At 44.9% G+C, this 23,114-nt stretch overlaps 1 protein-coding gene across 4 annotated transcripts in view; it reads left to right on the forward strand.

Annotated features, from left to right (window-relative positions):
* Positions 1–23,114, forward strand: part of PPP4R3B (protein phosphatase 4 regulatory subunit 3B) — a 455,240-nt gene that overhangs the window by 53,987 nt on the left and 378,139 nt on the right. For all 4 annotated transcript variants that reach the window (XM_085612383.1, XM_085612385.1, XM_085612382.1 and 1 more), the window contains exon 2: positions 20,950–21,005. In XM_085612383.1, coding sequence (XP_085468509.1) covers positions 20,950–21,005 — 56 coding nt within the window. The remainder of the gene's footprint in view (positions 1–20,949; positions 21,006–23,114) is intronic.

Raw genomic sequence — 23,114 nt, forward strand, 5'->3', positions numbered from 1 at the left:
GATGAGAATACCTCTTATTCTTTTGAAAAGAGTTCTTCTGAAGAGGGGTGGTCTCACAATATCAAAGAAGGGGATTGGATTAAGATAAAAATTCCACACAATGTTCCCAAAGGTTGTTCTAAGTTCAGTCAACCTGTGTGTGTTGATTTGGTCTCGCGGCATGCTGTGAGGGTTAAGGGGAAAAATTGGTGGAATGTGTCTAGGGTCTATAGAATCCCTGAAAAGGTTGCGGTTCGAATGGGTTTGAGGGACAATTCTGTACCAGGTATTGGTCATTCTTTCCCAGAGGGTAGGAAGTTTGAACTGAATGGGGAGGGTCAGTCCTGCAATGGGTCATCCCAAGACATGTCTCCAGAGGGATCTTCTGTTTCGGTTAGGAGGAGTACACGCAAAATAATTGTTCCCAAACGCATGGATTTGTAACATGTTACAGCATTTGAGATTGTATTAAGTTTATTCTGTATTTTTAGTGATTTTATTTGTTGTTCATTTTTCTTTATATTATATGTATTTATTTTGTGTTATGTTTGCTTTATTGTTTTGTTGTTTTTATTTATGCAAAGAAGGGAGATATTGTAATAGCTTTACTGGTGTTGTCATAGCACTATGAATGTTCTATAAGCTCCTTGGTGATGGAATGTTTGTGCTTGAGGCATAGACTCATTCCCTGGAAGCTGTTTTTGAGATGAGCAGTAATAAATATGCCTTCTACCATTAATTGGTTGTGATTGTGGTCACTTGAATAGGGCCTTCTGTTGAATCGGCCGGAAGACTGGCCCCGTCCACCGGCCCTGCCGAAAAGGTTATTTGAGTTAAAAACTCCATGTTTTGGTGGGCTTTATCTAGTGCTGTAAACTTAGAGACATATTTTCCTAGAGTCTTAATCAGGTCTTCACCGAAGAGCAAGCCTTTAGGGTTGATGGAGGGTTCTCTGTCTGCTAGGTCACTGAGCTTCGGGCTTATTTTGGTGAGGACTACTCTTCTCCTCTCAGAATTTAGGCTGGCATTAGCGTTGCCTAACAGAACAAGGGCTCTCTGACTGACTAAGTCCTCTAATGAGTTCTGTGTTAAGGGGAGTGCCATTAATGTAGCTTTCTTCCGTGATATCGATGATTCTTGCAAGTGGGCCCAGGATGTCAAGGACCCTATCTTGGCAGCCTTTTAGGGATCTCTCCATACCCTTTCTGGGGTCTCTTCCGAGTTTGAAGAGGTACTTGATGAGTTCTGGGTCAAGATTTGGGGTCTGGCAAGTTTTATCTCCAATGGAGGGTCGAGAGCATTCGGCTCTTAGTAGGTTCCGAGCATCCCTGTCAAGGGGGTTTCTTAGCCATTTGTTTATGAATTTGCTCACGTGATCGTGAGGAATCCATTCTGAGCTACTGGGATGTTTAATGTTAAGAGGAGAGAACATCTCTTGACCTAGGGGGTCTAAGATGGTATCTTTGGAGGAGTGAGTGAGGTCTTCATCTAGAGAGTTGAACTCAAGATCGTCTTGGTCTAGGACATATTCATCGGGTGAATCAGAGGCATCAATATAGAGATCATCATCATTATTAGCGAGGTCATTGTTTTAGCGAGGTCATTGTTTTGAGCACTTGGATATTTTGTGCCGCAGGGGACACCTTTATGTATTGTGCCGCTGAGGACACCTTTATATGTTGTGCCGCTAGGGACACCCAGGGAAAAGGAGGTGTGATGACCTCCCGTAAAAGTGGAGGTACTAGGACCTCCAGTGCTCTTGGGGAAAAATTCTATGTTTTTACATTTTTTCGTTCTTTTTCCCCTTGTATGAGTGAGATCTTCGTTAGGGAGAGTATGTTGGTCTAGGGAGTTAATATCCTCGTCAGATAGGAAGGATCTTTTAGAAGTAATCACTTTAGACAAGGTCTCCAACATACAGGATCTCATTTCCTCATGAATGGTGTCCTTAAAAGCCTCATTATTTAAATTGGGGGTAGGTGCGCTAGCCTCTGCTTCGTCTGAGTCGAAATCAGACATGATAGGTGAAGGTAGGTGAATAGAGTATTATTTTCCTATTAATTATATATTCAAGTATAAGTTCACTCTCTCTCCCCCTTTTTTTTTTTTTTTTTAAATAAATATAATGGGGGTTAATAAATAATAAATATATTTGAATTAGGGTTTAAAATATGAATTTGATTACAGTGGTAATATATAAGTCTCCTTATTTATATATTTGAGCAAAAGGCAGGCTGTGGCGAAAGAAAAAACCATCTGGCTCATTAACTGTCCTCCTCCGGTGATCGTAGTGCGCTCGAGCGCGATCACCGGAGGTTGTTTAGGTAATGGTTGCCATGGCGCGCATGACGCGTGCAATGTTGCCTGAAAGGCAGGAGGAGGATTAGAGGAATGCTCCTTGGCAACGCGACAACGTTAGCGTCGCGCTGCCAAGGTTCATTCCCCCAGTTTAGTGAAGCAGGGAGGCACCGTTGTGGGCCGTGTCAAAATTAAGAGAATCACACCGGGCTTGGGGCGAAAGTGGCGAATCGGGTAGGAGCGCCGAAAGTAAAATTATTTAAGGCTTGTGCGTGAGGTCACGATCCAACCTCCATAAATTGGAGGTGGAAAGGACGGTAACGAAGGGGGAGAGGGAGGGGGTGGCGGAGTCCCAAAAGGAAGCGGATGTCGGGCGGGGCGCCCTAAGAGTGCGGCTATGTGAGGTGTAGGGAACATGAGTACATAGGATTAAGAGTATAGAAAAGCATAACTCTAGTAGCTTACATCGAATAAAATACAATACATCAAATGAGTTAACTTTCAAAATACATCAAATAAGTTAAAAGATACAGTATAGATGAAAGTTAGATAAGGAGTGTCTTAAAGAACTTATCTGCCTAGAGCCGCATTTAAAAGAGGCTGATTGTTGTGGGCTCATGCCTTTTATTATTAACGTTCTATTTGGAACACTTTCTTTGTGATGTACGCGGCTGCTTGGTGACGCATTAAAAGTGATTAGCATAATGGTAGCCTCCGGTCTTTTAATGAAATCTATTAATAAAGTAAGACCGAACAATTTTACACAATAATATGGTTTTAATCAATCAATTCGGAACATCAGGCAGTCTCAATCGGAGACCAAAGTCTGAAGTACAAAGTTCTGGATTACAAGCTATAGTATACATATTGCAAAAACCACACAAAAAACACTGCTACTAATTATTCTGTGACGCTGCTAGCAAGCTGGGCAGATAAGGTATTGCCAACGCATGTTAATATATCCATCAAGAGCTGTGTACATGTTTAGCAGAAGCCCCCTCTTTTGTGTTTTTTCTTTTAGTTCTCAGAATAAGGGTGAGATAATCATAGAAAAACATTTGTGTTTTTCTGCATAGCGAGTAATTATCTCTTCTTTGATGTCATTGGGCCCAGCCTATCTGACTTTAACATGTTCTCAACAGGCTGCCCTATGGCAGAATCCACCCTTATTTGCACCCTGTACTCCATGACCATGCAAAAACAATTTCTACTGTCAGCCTCTCGTTGTGTTTAACAGATAGAAATATGATGACCTTTTCTGTCACATCTGTACTTATTGATGTCCTGTCAAGTATGAGTCTGCACAGAAATAAAAGTTTGTGTTTCAGCACAGTTAAATTGACCATGTAACATTCATGTTTGTTTCCTAAAACTAATGTGCACTGTGACCTATGTATTTCTGCATCCATTTATTATGTCTAGCCTGGTTCACTACTTACATAGGATTTTAAAACTATCACTCACCTGAAATGTTCGTATTGGGGTTTGGGATTTTATATCTGTGTGTATGTATCTTTAAAACGTATTCCTATTATTTCCCTACATCAGTTTCTTAAACACTTCTGTACTAAATTAACCTTCTTTAATATACCTAGTATCATCAATTCCCTGCTGCTAAGTGTATTAACTGTTTTTTTTAAACAAATTATTTCTTTGTCATCTAATTTTAACCTCTTCAGTGCCCCGCCCTTTCCACGCCCTGTGCCGGGCGTTGAATTAGCGGGCGGGGTTCATGACGAGATAGTCTCGTCATGGGCACAGCGCAACCGCGCTCCATAACGAGACTATCTCGTCATGGGCACTGAAGGGGTTAAAAAGCAAAAAACAGTCATCATCACAATAGCAAGTTGTTGGGACTTTACATTGAAAGGGTAATAGCGGGCATGCCGGAAATATGCGATGCACATTGACTTCACATATAGTATTGCATTCTTGTAATGAGGGGGCGGGATGACGATGGAAATTAAGTGCGCAATGTATGATCATTCCGTTGAAGGGCAAATTGGAGTGATATCTTAACAGGGGAATTGGGATATGCCTAGCTGTTTGTCGTCTGGACTCCAGGGTGCAGGGGATCCAGGTCACCACATAGCATGTGGGCGTGAGAATTATCCACAGATTCAACACCAGCGGAGGTATAAGAATATATATGTAAATGGTATGCAGCGTGAGACAAAGCATAACTTGGGATGAGGAACCTGCCTCCTCTTCGAGGAGGTGGAGCAATAATTAGTTGTAATAATTAGTTGCATAGAGGCTGCTAAATATTTTTGGGCCTAGAGGCGAGGGGCTGATGCGTGGAGTATAGGTCATTCATGGTGTCACAGCACATCAACTCTTGAATCCATCCTTTCGTTGTGGGGATCGAGGCAGCGCCCCAGTACAGAGAAACTAGTCGTTTTGCCAGCATTGGGCCATGGCAGTGAAGCGCTGAACTCCGGCAGGGAGGGGTTTGACATATCCAAGTTGGGCTGTTAGTGGGGATGAGGCGATTTTTATGTCAATCATTAGAGACAGAATGCGGAATACTTACTCCAAATAGGCAAGCACCGATGCACAATTGCATGCCATGTGCATAAAATCTGCCTGGTCTCAGGCACATCGAGCGCAGCAATGCTGTTTGGTAGGGTCAAAATTGGCCAACAGGCATGGAGTGGTATAAATGCTATGTAGGTATTTGAAGTGAATAAGCTTGTGTCTGTGATTATAGGAAACCAATTTGGTCTGCTCACAACAGAAAAGCCATGTCGAGTCAGGTAGAGGGGGCTATAAATCTGCTTCCCAGTCTGCCCGCGCTCCTCTTTCCAGTACCGGTTTCAGGGGGAGTGCCATATGAAAGAAACTAGATGAGTTATTTGTCGTGCTGATAATTGGTGATCGAGGTGGCAGCTCAGAGGGTTACGCTGGCGCAGTCGGGAAAACGACATGCATGGTGTTCTGTAGTCGGTGTATTATGAGCCTATCCATATGTCATGTTGTGCCCTTCCATTAGGGTTGCGATTGTACGAATTTCACTATTAGCGAATTGGTCACCTATCCGGAGCAGACGGCAGCTGGATAGGGTGTGTTTAGTGAGTGTTTCTGCAGTTAATGGCAGCCAGGGATTATCAGCAAGGGGGATGTGTGGGGAATATAACCGATCGTAGTTGAGAACGTTGAAGCTTGGCCCAGCTGGTAGTGGGTAGCATTTGTATTTCTGTAGCATTTCTGGATAGGTCCCGTGGCAATATAGTGGAAGGTGGAAAAGGGTGGACCTGGGACCATTCCGGTTTCAGAAACTGTAACCGGGCATCATGATGGAACCAGTGGGAAGCAAAGTGCGCTTGCGCCACCAGGTAATGAAGCTCGAAATCGGGAACACAAACACCCCATTGTTGTTATGGCAAGGTGAGGGTATGTCAGTTAATCCTGGTTTAATCCTGGTTTGCTTCCCTGCCCATATCAAGTGTGTTGGAGCTCTCCGAAGGGAATCGAAAAAGGCAGTGGTGAGGCCTATGGGAATGTTAAGAAACGGGTATAAAAAGCGAGGGAGTACTACCATTTTTAGGTCGAGGACTACCGGTCTGCCGAAGGCAGAACCGGAAGTCGGAAGATTTAATGTTTCCTAGAGTGGCTATTTAGCCCGCCTCTCTTTTTGCTTCTCCTCCATTGGCTAGCTTCCTAAACGGAGGCCCGCCATTGGAGGAGAGAGCCGTCCCTCCAAATAGGCTCCGTCTTTTTCAGATTCGGGGGCGTGTTCCTTGCTGTTCTTTCCACTTTTTAGCCACGCCCTTTTAGAACAGCAGGAACACGCCCCCGAATCCGAAAAAGTTTCGGAGCTTCCATCCGCCATTGTTTTGCTGGTGTCTGGCCGTGAGGATCTTCTTGTTGTTGCTCTCGCGCGCTGCCCGCCTAGTTAGGCCCTGTATCTTAATCAGCAACCACGGCCGGGACCCGCCATGACTGGGTGACACATGCAGCGGCTCCGAGGCTGAGGCTCTGCACCATTGAAGCAAAGGATTAGCCCGTCAGAGGCAGCGTTAATAGAAGCCCAGTCCCTGCAGATGCCGCCCCAGCCCGGCAGCTCCAACCCCTGAACCACAACAACCTCTCCCTCTGAGGGCAGCATAGAAATCGGGCAACTGAGTGACTACTGCTTTTTGTTCTTTCCCATTTACTAACTTTTGTTACAATGGGGCACCAGTGCCGCCATTATAACAAAAGTAAACAAACAGAATTTTAAAAAAAACGTGCGGCCGCCATTTCGCCCCCCTCCCCTATTTGTTTACTTTAATTTCAATCGCGGTACTCGCGCTTTAGTTTTAAACATCTGAAGCTAAAGCGCAGGTGCCGCGATTGCTTCAAAAGTAAGGAAATAGAAAAAAATGCAAATGTTCTATTTCCTTACTTTTTAAGCAATTGCGGCACCCGCGCTTTAGCTTCAGATGTTTATAGCTAACTCGCGAGTGCCGCGATCGGCATTATGATGGTGGGGTGCCTGGCCCCTCCAGCCCCCACGTATCAGCAGCCCTAGCTCCAACGTACTTTCAGCTAAGAGCCACCCTTCAAGGAGCAATGATTAAAGAATGCCGCACAGTGACCCTCCTTTGTTATTATGCTGAGCATGCTGTCTACATTACATAAAGCCTCCACGAGCGGCTGTATCGGTATGTTTTTGTCTTCCACTGCTGCTATTACATACTACTGAACATGCTTCCAAGTTTGTGTTTTTTAACTCTAACCTAGGATTGGCATTGCTGTAATTCATTGTTTAACCTATTCAGAAGCTCTCGCGTCTTATTAAAAACTGCTTCACGTTTGACCGTCGGTGGGTGCAGCTCTAGTGAATCGGTGCATCGTGGTGTGAGGTGCGCTTGTGAGTTCTCTATGCAGGGTGTGATCTAGTTTGACGTGCTGGTTTAGTGCGCCAGAAGTATGCCTCCAGGGCAGGAGACGCAAGGAACTTTTGAACTTCGGCAGCACAATAGTAATGTGTGTGTCTGGTGGCTATGCGCAATGAACTGAAAACAGGTACTGGTGTGCTCGTGCAAAGTCTGCAACCCAGCAGCCTTATTCATTGGCTTGGAAGTGGTGCTGCAACGAAGTGATTGAAGAGGGCCAGTTGAGGCTGCAAGTTAGTAAATACACCACAGGAGCTAATGAGCTTTTCAAATACTTTTCGAATGCAACGGAGTCATCAACAAAGTCATGAGGTGGGTGGGGTTTACGGGTGTTTATCTCTTGAACTAATTTAAATACATTGGTAGGAGGGACATTCTAATATACTCTTAAGGTACTTTCATAACTGTAGGAGTGTGATGGTTAGTAATTGTGTTGTTACTGTAGTTGGCAGTGCTGGCAGAAATGACACCCTTAAGAGAGCCCTAGCACTTATTATTTTTCCGGCAAATTAAGTACAGGTTAAAGTGTGAGCAGCGTCAAGCAAGTTGCATTCATACACATATACATTTTAAGTGCTATGTGGACTCCACAAGGCGTCGCACTGATCACCACAGGAATATATATTTCCTTTCTTCTGCAGCCAGCCCATAAACCGCTCCTCCGATGCTCGCGTCGACAGTTCAAACACTAATTAAGAAAATTAAGTCCTGACCCCCAGAAATAACTGCCGGAGCCCACCACCTGCAACAACAAGCACAAATTAAGCACTTTGTCTAAGTGCAAAGATTATTCTATCCTGACCACAATAATACGGCGGTCCACAACTCCAGTCTCTGCTACTGATGTGTCTTCTCAAATATGTCAACGCAACAAAGAGACTTGCGCAGCAGGTACTTTTGTTCGATATTTCAGCTTTCGCTTATGTCCAAATACACAACCATCCTTATTTTAGCAGCCACAACGTAATGCAAGGGGTGTGCAGTAATAGCGTGTATTTTTTGTTGTTGCTTTGCAAGAAAATTATTATGTGTTTATTTACGGTGTGGACGAAAAGAACAGCTCGTCAACATACTGAGCAGATAACTGGTCAGAGAGCGGTTAAACGTAAAGCAAACGGGACAGGAAACAGAGCTGCGTGGAGACGTCCCCTGTGCAACTTTGTGCAGCAGTTGCTGCAAAAGGAGAGTCAAACCCTAGAAACCCCCCGAAGGGGGGCTGTGTTATATAAAGCAGAGCACTGACCTCTTCACGCACTGAAACCAGCTGTCCCCCTGCTCCTCCCCCGCCGCCTCCATTCTTAAAGCACGAGATTAGAGCTCCGCGGCAGGGTGCTGCCAGACTTCCATTTGCTTCCCCCTCCCCCTTTCATTTCACCTCCCCCTTCCCTCCCCTCAGCTAGAGTGACAAAAGCACGCCCTCGGTGGAACTCTAACGTGCTAGGCACTTTTCCCTCCTCCGCTGCCAGTAGATCCCTCTTCTGCTGCCAGGAGAAGTAACCGAGTTTATAAAGTTTGCGCTTCAAGTACATGCAATTTTCCCCCTTCACAATATAAAACCCGCAGACCCCTATTATTTTACGAACAGGTTGCCAGGCTTGGGGCCACACCGACACAGGGTCTTCCGACTGCTGCCCACAGGGCTAGTGTTTCTGCCTGTGGCCCCCTCTCTGCCCTTCCCACTCACTCTCTATCTCTCTACCTCACTCTTTCTATCTCACTAACTAACTTTCACTGTCTCTTTCACTACCTCTCTCTATCTCACTACATCACAACACCACTCTGCTTACATCTCACTACATCCCTCTCCCTCACTACATCACTGTTTTACTACCTCACTCTCTCACTACATAACTCTCTCTACCTCACTACTCCACTCTATCTCACTACCTCACTATCTCACAACTTCTCTCTCTCAAAACATCACTACCTCACTCTCTAGCTCACAATCTCACAACTTCACTCTCTCTCACTCACTACCTCAATCACTCTCTATCGCACTACCTCACTCTTTATATCTCACTAACTCACTTTCACTCTCTCTTTCACTACCTCTCTCTCTATCTCACTACATCACAACATCACTCTATGCTTATATATCACTACCTCACAACATCCCTCTCCCTCACTATCTCACTCTTTGACTACCTCACTACCTCACTCTCTATCTACCTCACTCTCTCACTACCTCACTGTCTCTCACTACCTCACTCTCTCTCTGCTAATGCAATAGGTATCACATATGCAAAAAAAAAGCTAATGCCAATAGAAATGACAATGCCATTTATTTAGGGATACAAAAATGATAAAAAAATAATGAGCAATACCAATAGCTCTACCTATAATATTGCCGAGACCATTGCATTGTAAATGCTTGTTATAATTGCTATTCTGCCTGCCATGGATAATGGAAGTTTTATCCAATGTTGCACTTGGGAGGTCAGTTTATCCATCGCCGGGCTGTAATTCAGGCGTATAACTTCTGAGCGTTGGCGGAGGTAGATTCCCAGGTACTTGGGTGGGTCGGTGCTCCATCTAAGCGGGTATTCCAGTGGACATGGGTATGCTGCATTTGTTAAAGGGAAATTTCTGATTTGCTCCACATAAGTGCGAGGCCGGAGAGGGTGCTAAAGCGGACTACCTCAGAGTGGTGAGGCAGATTGGTGTCTGGGCCTATGACAAATAGCATTATGTCTTCTGCGTAGAGGGATGCTAGGAGGGGGCCATGGTGAAAACGGAGACCTCTTGTTAAATGCTGCTCTTGAAAATAACGAACAAGAGGATCCATAGCTATTATGAATAAAAGATGGGATAGCGGGCATCCTTGTCTGGTGCTGTGGGTTACTGAAAAAGGGACTGTTAACTTGCCATTTATTTTCATCGGGCTAGCGGGGCAACGTAGAGGAGGCGAATTAGTGCGCTGAAACCTGTTGGGATTCCGAGTTTGTCTAAGGCAGCGAATAGGAATGGCCATTTCAGAGAATCAAACCCTTTTCCAGCATCGAGCATGACCGCAACAGCAGGGAGCTCAGGATTGAGTTGATTAATAACAGCAAATATAGTCCGAAGATTTATTGATGTGGATCGGTTGAGGATGAAACAAGACTGGAATGAGGAAAATATTTTATCCATCAATAAAGATATGCGGGTGGCGAGTATTTTAGGAAGGATTTTATCATGATTTAGTAGGGACAATGGCCTATATGAGGCGTATTGGTCTGGGGGCTTGCCCCGTTTGAGCAGTAGAATGACTGCCTCGCAGAGTGACAGGAGGAGGATCCCGAGTCCCAGGGATTCCACATAGACCTCGAGTAAGTGTGAGGCTAGGATTGTTTTGTATGCTTTGTAGAACACTCCAGTAAAACAATTGAGGCCTGGGGCGCTAGAGACGTGCAGATCATCAATGGCTTGAGTTATTTCTTCGCAAGAAATGGGGGAAGCGAGTAACTGCTGTTTTCCAGTGTCATGCCATGGCAATGTTAGCTAGGTATGTTGCAATCGTAGCAGTGTCACCAACCACTTCTCACTGTGTACAGCTGAGTATAGTAATTGTGAAATGCATCCACTAGGTCACTATTGTTGGTGAGGGTATGACCACTGTCAGACTGAATTTGTGTGATTAATGAAGCCTGGTTTGGAGGGCGCAATAGTATGGACATTGTGCAGCCAGGCCACGCTTCCTCACAGTAGGTACAAGCTTATGCAAGCTTGCTAAGTAAAAATACCTCTTGCAGTGCTAGTTCCTGGAATCCGTCGTAACAATGACGAGGAATCATTGGCTAGCGCTTGTTCGTCTAAGTCTTTCAGTGCTCGCTCAATGACAGCAATGCCTCTGTGTATTGATCGCAATACTCATGAGTGCTTGGAGATGCATACCCCTCTAATGAACGATTTAAAAGAATCCCAGAGAATAGAGTAGTGTTGCACAGTGCCGGTGTTGAGTTCGAAGTATTCAACTATTGCATCTCGCACTTTGGAGCGAAGCACCTCATCCAAAAGAGCTTTTGAAGGGAAGCACCAAGGTGTTCGTGGCAGCGCGGCTTCAGGGATTTGTAAACTGAGAAGCACTGGGGAATGGCCTGATAAGGTCCTGGGGAGATCTGATATGTCCGAGTGCTAGCGTTAGGTTTGGTATAAGGTACGGATGGTCTACCCGTGACCAGGATCTATGCGGGTCAGAGTAAAAATTGTAGCCACTGGAGGATGGGTGTCTAGAGCACCAAGCGTCCGCCAGCAGGTAAGAGTGGATAAGAGCAGATAGTGCCTGGGATGAATGGGCTTCGTGATTGTACCAATTGTGTCAACAGGGGGGTTCAGGGTAAGGTAGAAATCTCCCCCCATAAGCAGTGTGTGTGCGCGTGCATTCGGTGCATGTGAGCGGATATATCGTTGAAGAATTCTGGGGCATCTGCATTTGGGGCGTAAATATTAGCTGGAGGAGGAGTAATGTAGAGTGTGTGTCTGATATGAGAAGGTTTAGGGAGGGTGCCTGTGATTCTTGTAGAAAAGCATTTTGAGGTTGGGCCATGCAGATAATGGAGAGTGTGCCTGTCCAGGGCGGTGTCCGCGCTACAGTGTCAAGCCATGTCTGTGTTCACATCTTCCTCCACCGTGTCATCTCGAAGTTAGGTATGCTTATGAGTTCGAGCCGAGCGAAGCGACAGGCAGAGTAGAGTTGGGATTATTAGATCGCCGGACTGTGGGACGGGGGGGCCCCGGGGATCGTCAGGAGCTGACTGGCTTTGAGTTGCTCAATGCTGTTTGCAGAGTTTTATGACCTCCGCAGGGGAATCAAAGATGTGGGAATTGCTGTGTAGCTGGTTCTCAGTCACGCCGGATACAACATGGACATTTTTATATTTACCTTTTTAGGTCCCACCTAGCGTCGCAGCGCCCATGCATTGCTCGCTCTCGAGACATATTGTGGATGAGATTTCAGAAGGGGACTTGAAGCCCCGCCCCTCTTTTTCATTTGCTGGTGTCATCTTTTATGTAAAACGGAGGCCTCTGATTGAAACTGAGCCTTTTTGGTTCCGCCCTTTCTCCTTTTCGTCCGGCCCATCCGGACTGGATCGTCTGCTTTTCGGCTGTCGTGGGGGTATTTCTCATCTTTATGATGTGCAAAATAGCAGGGCAAAAAAAGCTGTCTTTGCCAGAGATGCGTGTCCGAGCAAAGCCCTTTTACGACGCATTCAAAGAACAGAAGGTACGACTTCCCCAGCCCTGAGTCTGTACCTTTTCCTTCCTCTCACTTTTTTTTTAAATTTTATTTGCTGTGCAAAGTTTAGCTTGGCGTCCACTTCAGGGACACCACGCTCTGTTTTAAAAAAAAAAAAAATTCGGAGCGCGGCACCGCTTCAAGGTCACCCCGCTCCAGTATCCGCGGGGGCTGCGGGCGGCGTTAACTGCTCCTGGGCTGAATCGGAGGGTTTCTGGGAGAAAACTTTGGCCCTGTGCACGGCCTCCCTGGTGCAGAATATAGACACCGAGGTAGGAGCCACAAGGGGAGCGCAGCGATATCCATCCGACAGCTCTCACAAAGGGCCGCATTCCCCTGCTCTGATGGTTTGTTCTGACGGGTATTAAATCCAGTACAGGCCGCGGCGGCTCAGTGTCGAGAGGGCCCGGAGAGGAGGCGGCAGGTAAGGGCCCATAGAGCTCCCCAGTCCCACGTATGAGGACCCATCTTCTATCCAGCCCCTCACCACCCCCCCTCTGGTCTAACAGACAGGGCGGGTGTCAGGCCGGCTTACAATAGGTATGTAAAGAATATTCAGGGCCCAGCTAGCCACCATGGGGGGGGGGGGGGGCACCCTCATCCCCCCCCCCCCGCCCCCCCCCCCCTTTCCGGACCAGACCCTCCACTCGCTAGCCTGTACGAGTGAGGTCGAACGGGGTAGTGATGTTGTAAATCCTTGAATTAAAAAAAATAAAATACACCCACTCAGTCTATGCAATAATTCCCCTAGCCCCCTCCCCCAAGCCCCAGAGGTGGTAGCAGGTAAATGCCACTGGAGGCCTATGAACCTTAACGCTATTTCTTCAGTGGTAGACACCCTCTTTCAATCCCGCTCATTCCGAACCAAAAACACAGCAACCCATGGCTTTGTAAGCATGTGCTAAGGAGGATAGATATGTAAATGCCAATGGTAACTTGTGCATCTCACCAAGGATACACTTCCTGATTCATGGGAGTGCCCCTATGTCATAAACCGGCCATAGGATGAGGCGAAGAAGTCGCGGACACCCCCACCACCTCCCAGCCAGCTGGGTTAACTGCACCTTACACCAGTGGAACAGTAGCGGGGTGCTTCTTCTATCCCTAATTTCCTTGTCCATTTTCTTTTTCTCCTTGCTGTCTTTATCCAGTGTATAATTTCCTCACTTTCAACTGTTCCACCACCCATTAATTGTAATTATTGTTTACTTTACTGTTTTTATAACACGTTTATATGGCCAAAGGGCAGACCGCGAGATCTGAGAAGTGCAGGGTAAACCACTGCCTCAAAATCAATTGTAACCAAACTAAATACCTTGCTTGGTCAGTTTCCAGTGCTATAAAAAAAAATACCTCCAGCGTTGGGACAGGATTCTACCCCTTATGGCATACAGGCGTGTTTACTTTTCCTGAGTAGCCTGACTGCATGGTTATCGGGTGTCCCTACTTTTATTTTGCCCCTAGCTTCATGCTGATCTAATTGTATTAGCAGATGTTCAGGCCAGGAAGTCCCTGAATATATGTCAGGTCCGGGATCTGCCATGTGACCTAGAGGGGTGCACCAAGCATTGTGTACAGAGGACTACTATCCCTTACCTGGGCATAGTGGACGTGACTGCATAGAACGTTTTAGAAATATCAATAGTGTAGCCAGTCCTTTTGAGTCATGTCTCCAGGAGTGATGCTTGTTGCCCCACCCATGTAAGGTTCTGCTATTATGTATATGCCCAGAATGTAGTGTTAATATTCAGTGTATGTGTGGAGTGAGTGTTTGGTTTACACCCCTCACTCTTTTTTTTCTTTTCGTTTTTTTTTTTTTACTTTCATGAGCTTCAATGCAATAGGTGTTGCTTTTGGTATTGTAAATAACAATGGCTTTTAATTTTTTTTAAGGTATTGCCATTTACAATGCCAATAGCTCCAAAATTCGCAGTTGCGAGACCTATTGCATTGTAAATGCTTGTTTGGAGAAAGCGTTTAGTGTCTGTGGACTTGCTGCACTATGGGGTGAAATCAGAAAAGATGGAAAGTGACATGCCTTAATAGTGCAGTGGAGCTTGCTCATGGTCCAGAGACGCAAGATAGTGTCACGGTCTCTGTAATTGAGAATCTTAGTGATTATTGCAGTATGCTGGCTCTGTATATACTATACCAAAGTGAGGTATAGTGTGCACAGAGTCCAGTGGAACCCCAAAGGCAAGCAGAGGTAAAGTTAGATAGCACATCACTCTCTATTTGTGGTAGTGTGGTCGAGCAGTAAGGCAGTATCAGAAGACAGTGTTAAGCATTTGTTGTACCCAATCAATCAGCAAATGATTTCACACACTCAACTGGACTTCAGACCAATTGGTTTTGTATAAAATTCTTTTAGTTATTTTATTTCCTAGAACCAAGCAAGCCTGGCACAGTTAAGTACTTTGCTGTAAATGTACTTTGAAATGGTTACAGTTTGAATTACTGGTAATGTAATACTGTGAAATGCTGCACATATACTTTGTGTATATGTATCGATTTTGCAATAAGAATTACAGGTAAGTTACTTTTACGTTACTTTTGAGATTACTTTTAAAATTACCTTTTCTACTCCGTGTGATATGCCTAGATATCACACTGGGATATTTTCTAGAGAAAATGTAAGTAAAGTCAGATTTGCACAATTGTTATTTTTCAGGTTTCCAGACAAATCAACTCCACACTAATAACATTTTTCAGAGAAACAGTCAATGGATTCCTATGAAGAGAAATGAAGTTAAAGGTTACCAGGTAAGTAATTGGTGTTGGTAGTTGAGCTTGTGGGGTTAGAACAAGTGTTCCCCCAGGGTCAAGGATGCACTCTCGTTACACCCTCAACGGCACTAGGGCGGCCGGTTGCAGAGTGCTGAGGCCCAATGGGGGATAGGAGGCCTCCGGTTGGTGGCTGCTGGCAAGCAGGCCACTGGGTTGTGGGGGCAAAGCTCCTGGACTTTAGCTCAGGGAATATGGGGAAACAAAGTAGCACCAAAGATGCACCCTCACCGGCACTAGGGCGGCCGGGTGCAGGGTGCTGTTTCGACATTGGGTTCCCTGTTGATTTCAACGGGGAATCTCCAGTTTGCAAAGGCACTGCAGGCTCGGGGACGAAGATCTACTGGGTGCGACCCCTACTTCGAGAGGTAAGTTGGGAAGTTAGGGGATGGTTAAGCACCGTCGGTTTGGGCACACAAGGCCGTGGGGCGTTGGGGCAGGGATGCCTTTTGGGGTCGGATCTTCTTACCAGCTCCTGGTCGCGGTTGGGGGGACCTTCTGGATTTAGGGTGCAAGCAGGTCAGGGGTTGCCGGTTCTCTGGTCAGGATCGCCGGTAGTGACATCCTCGTGGTGTTTGCCCACTCGAGCTCGGGCAATGGACGGCGGGTGCAGAGTGGGGCGAATCTGCAGTGCCTGGCCGGAACCAGAGATTGCAGATGAACAAATTTGGTGTTCACGGGAGACAGAGTCTTTGTAGTTGAAGTTAGGCAGGTCCTCTGGGGTTTTCGAGGTTGCTGGCTGCAGGACACACTGGGATTTCGCTGGAGCAGGTTCGGGGGGGAGACAGGCTGGTAGGGCTGGGGCCAAGTCAGTGGGCGTCTTCCTCTTGTTAGCTGCTGCACGGCTGTTCGGTCCTGCTTCTTTTTCTTGTTGAAGGTTCTTGTCTGAGGAAGCAAGGTTCAGGGGTGCCCCTGAATACTAGATTTATGGCTGTACAGGTAGGTAAAAGGACCAATGGGTCCCTTTCCTGGGGTGGGTACACCCCCTATTATGCCACCCTCCAGTGGGAGGGGGGCATGAGCCTGTCCCCGGTTGGCTGAGTCCCCCCCCCCCATCTTCAAGATGGCGTGGACTGAGAGTTATGCTTCACCTCGCCTCCCCCACCTGAGGGGTGGAGTTGGCAGAGGTGAGCACACCTCTCTTCCGCACTTGTTTTTTCCGCCCGCTCTCCTGCCCAAAGTGGGGGTCAGAACCAGTGGGGACCAGTTGCTGAAAGCAGAAAGTGGCCTGGGGAAGCTCACAAAGGCGGCAAGCCTTTGAAGCTTCCCCTTTGTGAACCCTGCCCATCCTGGGGGAGGAGGCTTGGCACCTCGTCCCAGGATGTGCATTGCTTCAGGCCCCAGAGAGCAGCAGGCTCTCGACCCAGGGGTCCAGAAAGATGTCCAGTGGTGGCAGCTGAAAGTAGCCACTCAGCCTGGACACTAGTGGTGGGTTAGTTTTCAGGGGCATCTCTAAGATGCCTTCTGTGTGCATTTTACATTAAATCCCACACCGGCATCAGTGTGGGTTCAATGTGCTGAGAAGTTTGATACTAAACCTCTCAGTTTTCAGTGTAGCCATTATGGGGCTGTAGAGTTCGTAATGACAAAACCTCAGCACCATATACTCTTAATTGCAGAACTGCACTTACAATGTCTAAGAATGGCCTTAGACACTTTAGAGGTTCTGGGCTCATGCACCTGTACCCTCACCACTGGTATAGTGCACCCAGCTAGAGTGGTGACTGATCTATGCTAGGGCAGTGGGTTGTAGGCATGGCACACGGGGATGTGTGACATGTCGACTCTTCACTTTGTTCTGCACCAAGACACGCAGCCTGCAAAGGCAGTGTGTGAGTGTCGGGTACAGGACCTCTAAGGTTGGCACAATAAGTCATAGTGCCCTGGGTACCTGTGGTACCATTTACCAGGGGCTGACCTGTGCCTGAGATGCAAATTGGGTTTAGGCTTCAATGCAGTTTTAGGTAAAGAACATAGGCCCCGGGTACCTGATTAGCAGGAACCCAGGGCACACTCAGTCAAAGCACATCAGCAATTCAGCATAAAGTTGGGGCAACCAAGCAGAAAGAGGGCACTTTCTCACAATTATCAGACGAGAGGGTGCACCTGGAGCCGGCGGGGGCCTAGAAACCTGTGAACTCTTGATTGCGAATGATGGTGTGAAGGCTTCTCTGCCAAAGAGGTCAGTTTATTCACTGGTTTTGTTGATCTGTTGTGACGTGATTGTTTCTGTAGGAGGATAGGGCCCTCCAGCATATGAAGTGCAAACAAATGTAAACCTGGTTAAGTCTCGCCTGACCCAGCGCATGCGCTGGTCTGGCGAGACTTATTGAGAGGGCTCCAAAAAGTGCTACCAGGCTGGCCTAGAGCTACAGTGCATGTGCACGGGCGCGCGCGCGCGCAGCGCTTTGCCGCGATTACTCTCACTTTCGCGGCCGAATGGCCGCTTTGATGTTTGATCGCAATCGCGATCACTTTCGCGGCCACACGGCCGCTTGGCATAGCCAATAGGTCTCGCTTTTAGGACCTTATAAGTATTTAGTTATGCAACTGTTGCATGGCTAAACACTTATAAGGTCCCAAAGGCGAGACCTATTGGCTATGCCAATGCTTGTTTTTTGGTTGATTGTGTGATGTCTTGATCACCAATATAATTTCTGCAAACTTCTCGCTATAATTTTGGCAGCTGTTGTCCTTTGCATTGTGTATTTCTGCTTTGCCATTGCACCTGCGTTACTTAAAGTAGCAGTTTACCTGTACAGAATATGCAGAGTGTATAAAAAATGCACTAGTGTTCAATTCTTCCCGGACGTGGTTTAAATTTTTTTTCATATTGGTTAAATTATTCGTTAAAAGCACACTCGGGCACATTTTTAGTGCAGTGAACATGGTTATTTGCAGCCCCATTGGCTATTCGCTTTCAATGTACAGAAAATGTAATTTTATATTTTGGGTTTGGTCAGTTATGAATCGAAACTTCTGTTCACATCTAGTGCATGCAACATACAAGCCTTTGTTGCACAGAGTTAAAACTGGCATTCTATCATTCCAATTTTACTAATGCTTAAACCTGTACAATGGACAGAAAGCCACAAAGCAGAGAATGGTGAGACAAACCAGTTCCAGATCGGCAAAGGAGTTCAACAAGGTTTCATTCTTTCACTCAACCTATTCAAATTGATGGAAGAAACGGCAAACTTCAGTATACAGACGTGACCTCTTTCATAGCTGAAAGTGGAGAAGGCATGATAATCTTCATAACAAATAAAGAAGTACACTGAAACAATTGGAGAAGGACTGAAAGTAAATATTTAGGATGACAACAGGTGTAGCAGGCCTAGAAGTGACCAGCAGCTTCTGTCTTTTGGGATTAACCATCAGTGATCAAAGTTCCAGTAAAGTCATACTCCACAGATTAGCATTGTATAGCGCTGTGGTAATAGGCTTGCAAAAGATTTTCAAATGCACTGATGTATGTACAAGAGCAAAAGTCACATTTGACAAAGCAATGATATTTCCAAATATGGATGTGAGAGTTGGATCATGAAGAAACGTGATGGTAAGAGCATAGATATTGTGGTGTAGATGCCGTTTTCTAAGAATACAATGGACTATCAGGAAAGCGATCCAGAATTTTTACTAGAACCACTGACTACCAGATTGAAGCTCTCATTATTTGGACACAAAATGCGAAGGCGAAGAACATGGAAAAAGGCTGTGATGCTTGGAAAACTGTGGAAAAAGAGGATGACGATAAACAGCCAAAAGGATGATGAATGCAATCTTAACAGCAATGACCATTCATTTAGAAGTCTGAGGACTCAAATAGAAGATAGACCGTCTCCAGAATGCCTTTTTCAATGGTTTTCAAGAAGGTTCATTAACTTGAACTCATTTATTGAGTGTTATTCCAGTGCAAGTACTTGGAGCTAGACTTTTATTTCCAGTACCTGAATACCCTCACGGGTGAGCCGTGCTCTACAAATACTGTTTGATTGATTGATTTCCTACCAGAAAAGCATTGCTGAACCTCCTAAAATGGCTGCCTCAGATTGTTTCTAGCTGCCAATAAGTTGCAGTGTCTCCTGTACATTTATTTTCTCGTTTCTGGGTATAGAAATGTTCAGTCTGTGGTGATCTTAATTCCAAAAGACATTAGAAGAAAACATATACACGAATAATGGATAATTTAATCTAAGTGGCAAGATGTCTTTGAGTTAAACACTTGCTGCTGACATTGCAGTGATCTTCAGTTCATGAATTTGAATCCTGACACATCTGATTTTGCTATATACCCTTCTAATCCAGCAAATTCAGTTCCCTTAAATTGGGTTGTAGTGACTCCAGTTATTTACTACAGTTAGTAAAGGCATGACAGTGGTGTGAAGTGCTATATAAAACAAGATGCATATAATCCACCCCAACGAAAAAAACGAGTACATTTCTCCATCCACACTCCTGCCCACACAGAAATGAACAAAAACGGACTCCTGATAGAAACAATCTCACAAAGTTGTCTAAATGCAGAAGTGCGTATGCAAGAATACATTTTGGTGTACCATTGGCGTTTGCCTCACTGGACTTCAACCCATGTCTTGTTCTCTTGGTTATTTTTTTGAAAGCCCTTGTGGCACCGTAATCCTCGTCAATAGAGGTGTATTAAGTATATGCTTTTCTTTTCACTGTCCTCCTTCTTTTGATCTGCACAGCAGAACGCTCTTTGACTGAATCTTTCCACTTGCCACGTCTTGCAGCCTTTCTGTATTCTAACGGCAACCATCTTCTCCGATCAACGATTTTCTCTTTATCTTCTTGGCTTCTGATAAAACAATCATTCCAATCACAATAAAGCCAGACAACCATTCTTCAACCCAGCTCCATACCTTAATCCTCCCCCCTCCCCAGCAATCATTCCCTCTTTAAGAAATCAACCATTAGACATCTTGCAAGTCAAGCGCATACCCTTCACCATTTTGCTTAATATAATACAAATGCTTTTGGGAAAAATATCAGTTTTCTTTCCTGAACAACCATCATTAACAAAGGTTGTTACAAACCTTTCAACTGCAAGTTAACTCGGGTGATAAAATCTCAGTCATGGGTGTCTTGAGCAGCTTGCATCACTAAAATCAATCAATGTGCGTCCAACTCTGCAGATTGTTATACATTTGAAAGAATCTTTTATCTTGTTCATTCTTCTGGGTGTGTTACAATATTATGTTTTCATGAGGGCTTCGTAACCTTCCATGAACTATTTTCAATGGTTACCAACTTGAACACATTAAATACAGAAGCCTCTGCATAAACACTTATAGAAAAATAATCATTTTATCTTTTGTGGAACTGTAAATGATCCCCCACTTGGACCATTTTAAAAGGTGTTCTGTTGGAACACTGGCAAATCTACCATGTTCTTTTAAATGTTAATGGAGTCTACACTATCACTGATCACCTTGTACTGTACACACATGCCTTAAATAGATATCTTCTCCATATCATCGTAATGTCAAGTCCACCAGATAAGGCACTTCACCTTTTTCAATGGCCTTCAATGCTACTGTTACCAATCTCAATCCCTTTGTTTTAGCCCTTTCTCAGTCATTGTAAATTGTGTACAATTTTGGTCCCAAATAGCAAACATTGCAATTGCGAATTGTCCAAGATCATATTGTATGGTGTATTATTTGGTAAACTCATGAATAAATTAGAAACTTTGATCTCTAAGTCATTATGCGTGAATAATACTCAACACAAGCGTGAAGATTAATGTTTTGCAATTTTTTTATGTTGCAGGCTCACTTCTTTTAGAATCGAAAATAAATGGCAACACTGCATATCAGAAACAACAGGTATGGCTCAGTTTCTTCTGTGTATTAAAGAATCTCCTTGCCAGTTACCTTTCATTCTCATCATTTCTATGTATTTTTTCTTGTTTTTTAAAATAATAAATCTTGTATTACATTTTGGTTTGGACACTACTTAAATTTGGCTCTCTGTGAAATAAAATTGACTAGGATTGTGCCCTGCATTTACAGTTTGTGCATCTGACATTCATTGTAATTGCATGATTTGTGGCTGTGAAGATACATTTGAACTTTATAATATGGATATGCTGTGCTTCTGAAAATGATTGAATTGAGAAAGTACGTTTCACTGAAGTGAATAGTCACTGTGCTAGTTTGCTTCTTATTTTGTCTGATGGGTAGAAAAGTGGAATAATTTACTCTTTGTTATGCTTAAGGTTTTTGCAACAACTGTGACTGATCTCACTTAAGGAGTTTGTGCTACTGATTTGTGAATTTAAATCTGACCTTTTGCTTGGCCACGTGCACAGCTGCTGGAAAATAATGCACTTGAGCGGCAGGGCTCTTGTGCAAAGTGGGCTCCTTGACTTCATGTGTGTATGTATTTTGATTGTTTAAAAAAAAAATATATATATAACACTTGCCAAGGCCAGACCTACTGGCTTTGCCACTGATTGCCTGTTATAGAATAGGGCAATTCATTTGGAGTATTGTTGGTCCTGGCGGTAAATGTGATGAATAGGCAACACATGAAAATCCTGTCCGCCCCCCACTCCCTTACCCAGGTAGATTGGTGATTTGCTTTGTTACTCTATTTTTTTGCCATTTAAACATTTACGTACATAGGCCTTTGTGAGTGGCCCAATATTAGGTGTGCTTTTTGTTACACCTGTTAAATAATACTGTGGGTATGTTATTTATTGGGTGCAATGGGCATGAGCGATTGAGTGTTTACCCAAAGTTGGGGTAGAATGTTGATTTTAAAGGCCTTTTTCTCCCATTAAATTCCTAGAGAGGTGACATATTGAAATGTAATGTGGATGTGTTTATCGTGCCCAGTATTTATTGGGTGTGATTAAAAAAAAAAATTGCAAAACTCATAATTCCAATATTTGCGATAATAGGACTTATTGCACATATCGGAAATTGTCAGGCTACTCTTGATGAAGGTCTCCGTCTTAATCCAGTAAAGGTTTTATTATGTATCACAATTGTGTGCTCTGCATACCTTTTTTTCGGTCCCGCGACCTGCATTGCACTGCACAGCAGTGCCCGTGCAGGTGAGAGTCCTTTTGTCTGGGGTTCAGAAATCGACCCTGGAATAGCACACGCATGTGCGATTCCTTTTGTGCGACCCCATTGGCCTTTGCATACGTCTTTTTATAAAAGACTGCACGCAATTGGCCAAAGGCGGGCGCGTTGCTCCGCCCACGGCCTATTGGTGTCTATTACGCGCTTGGTGCGCGTAATAGACACCAATAGGCCATGTGGTTTCAATTATCGTGCCCAGACACGGGCGCGATAATTGAAAGCATGTCTCGTTTAGGGATGCTTTGGAATAACGGCGACTGGATTTCTATCAGGTGCGCACAGTTTGATCTTAGTTAACCAGTTACTGAAATTGTAAATATTTTAGCTTTGTACTTGGATTTTTCACTGAGGGCCTTTTCCGACTGACGCTTCTCTTTCAATCTAGACTTTAAATTGCTAGACTCCTGCCATGCACGACCTGCTCAAACCTAGTTTGTGTGTTCATTCTGTTGTGGCTCTTTAACCGCCTTTGTTCATCTTGCCGTTAACCTGTTCGTGTTCGGGGTGTTCTCTTTTCTCTTCGCTTTATTTAAAAAGTGATGCTTCACAGTGTGTGTGTGTGTGTGTGTGTGTGTGTGTGTGTGTGTGTGTGTGTGTGTGGAGGTAGAGTAGACGGCTGCGTAAGCATGTATCCCACAGTAAGCCACCATACTTAATTAAATACATTCCAGGCCCTGAATAGAGCCTCGTCGGCAGGTGCACAAAATTAAGCCGTTCATGTTTCTGTGTCGGTTTCCATCAATACTCGGCTTGCTTAGACGTCACGAGGTCACGCTGGGATGAATGCTGACCTCTCAGCCATCAGTGGCAGGCTCGGGGAATGCAAAGGAATGGATGAAGATT

This window comes from Triturus cristatus, chromosome 6, assembly GCF_964204655.1.
Source record: "Triturus cristatus chromosome 6, aTriCri1.1, whole genome shotgun sequence".
Taxonomy (NCBI): Eukaryota; Metazoa; Chordata; class Amphibia; order Caudata; family Salamandridae; genus Triturus; species Triturus cristatus.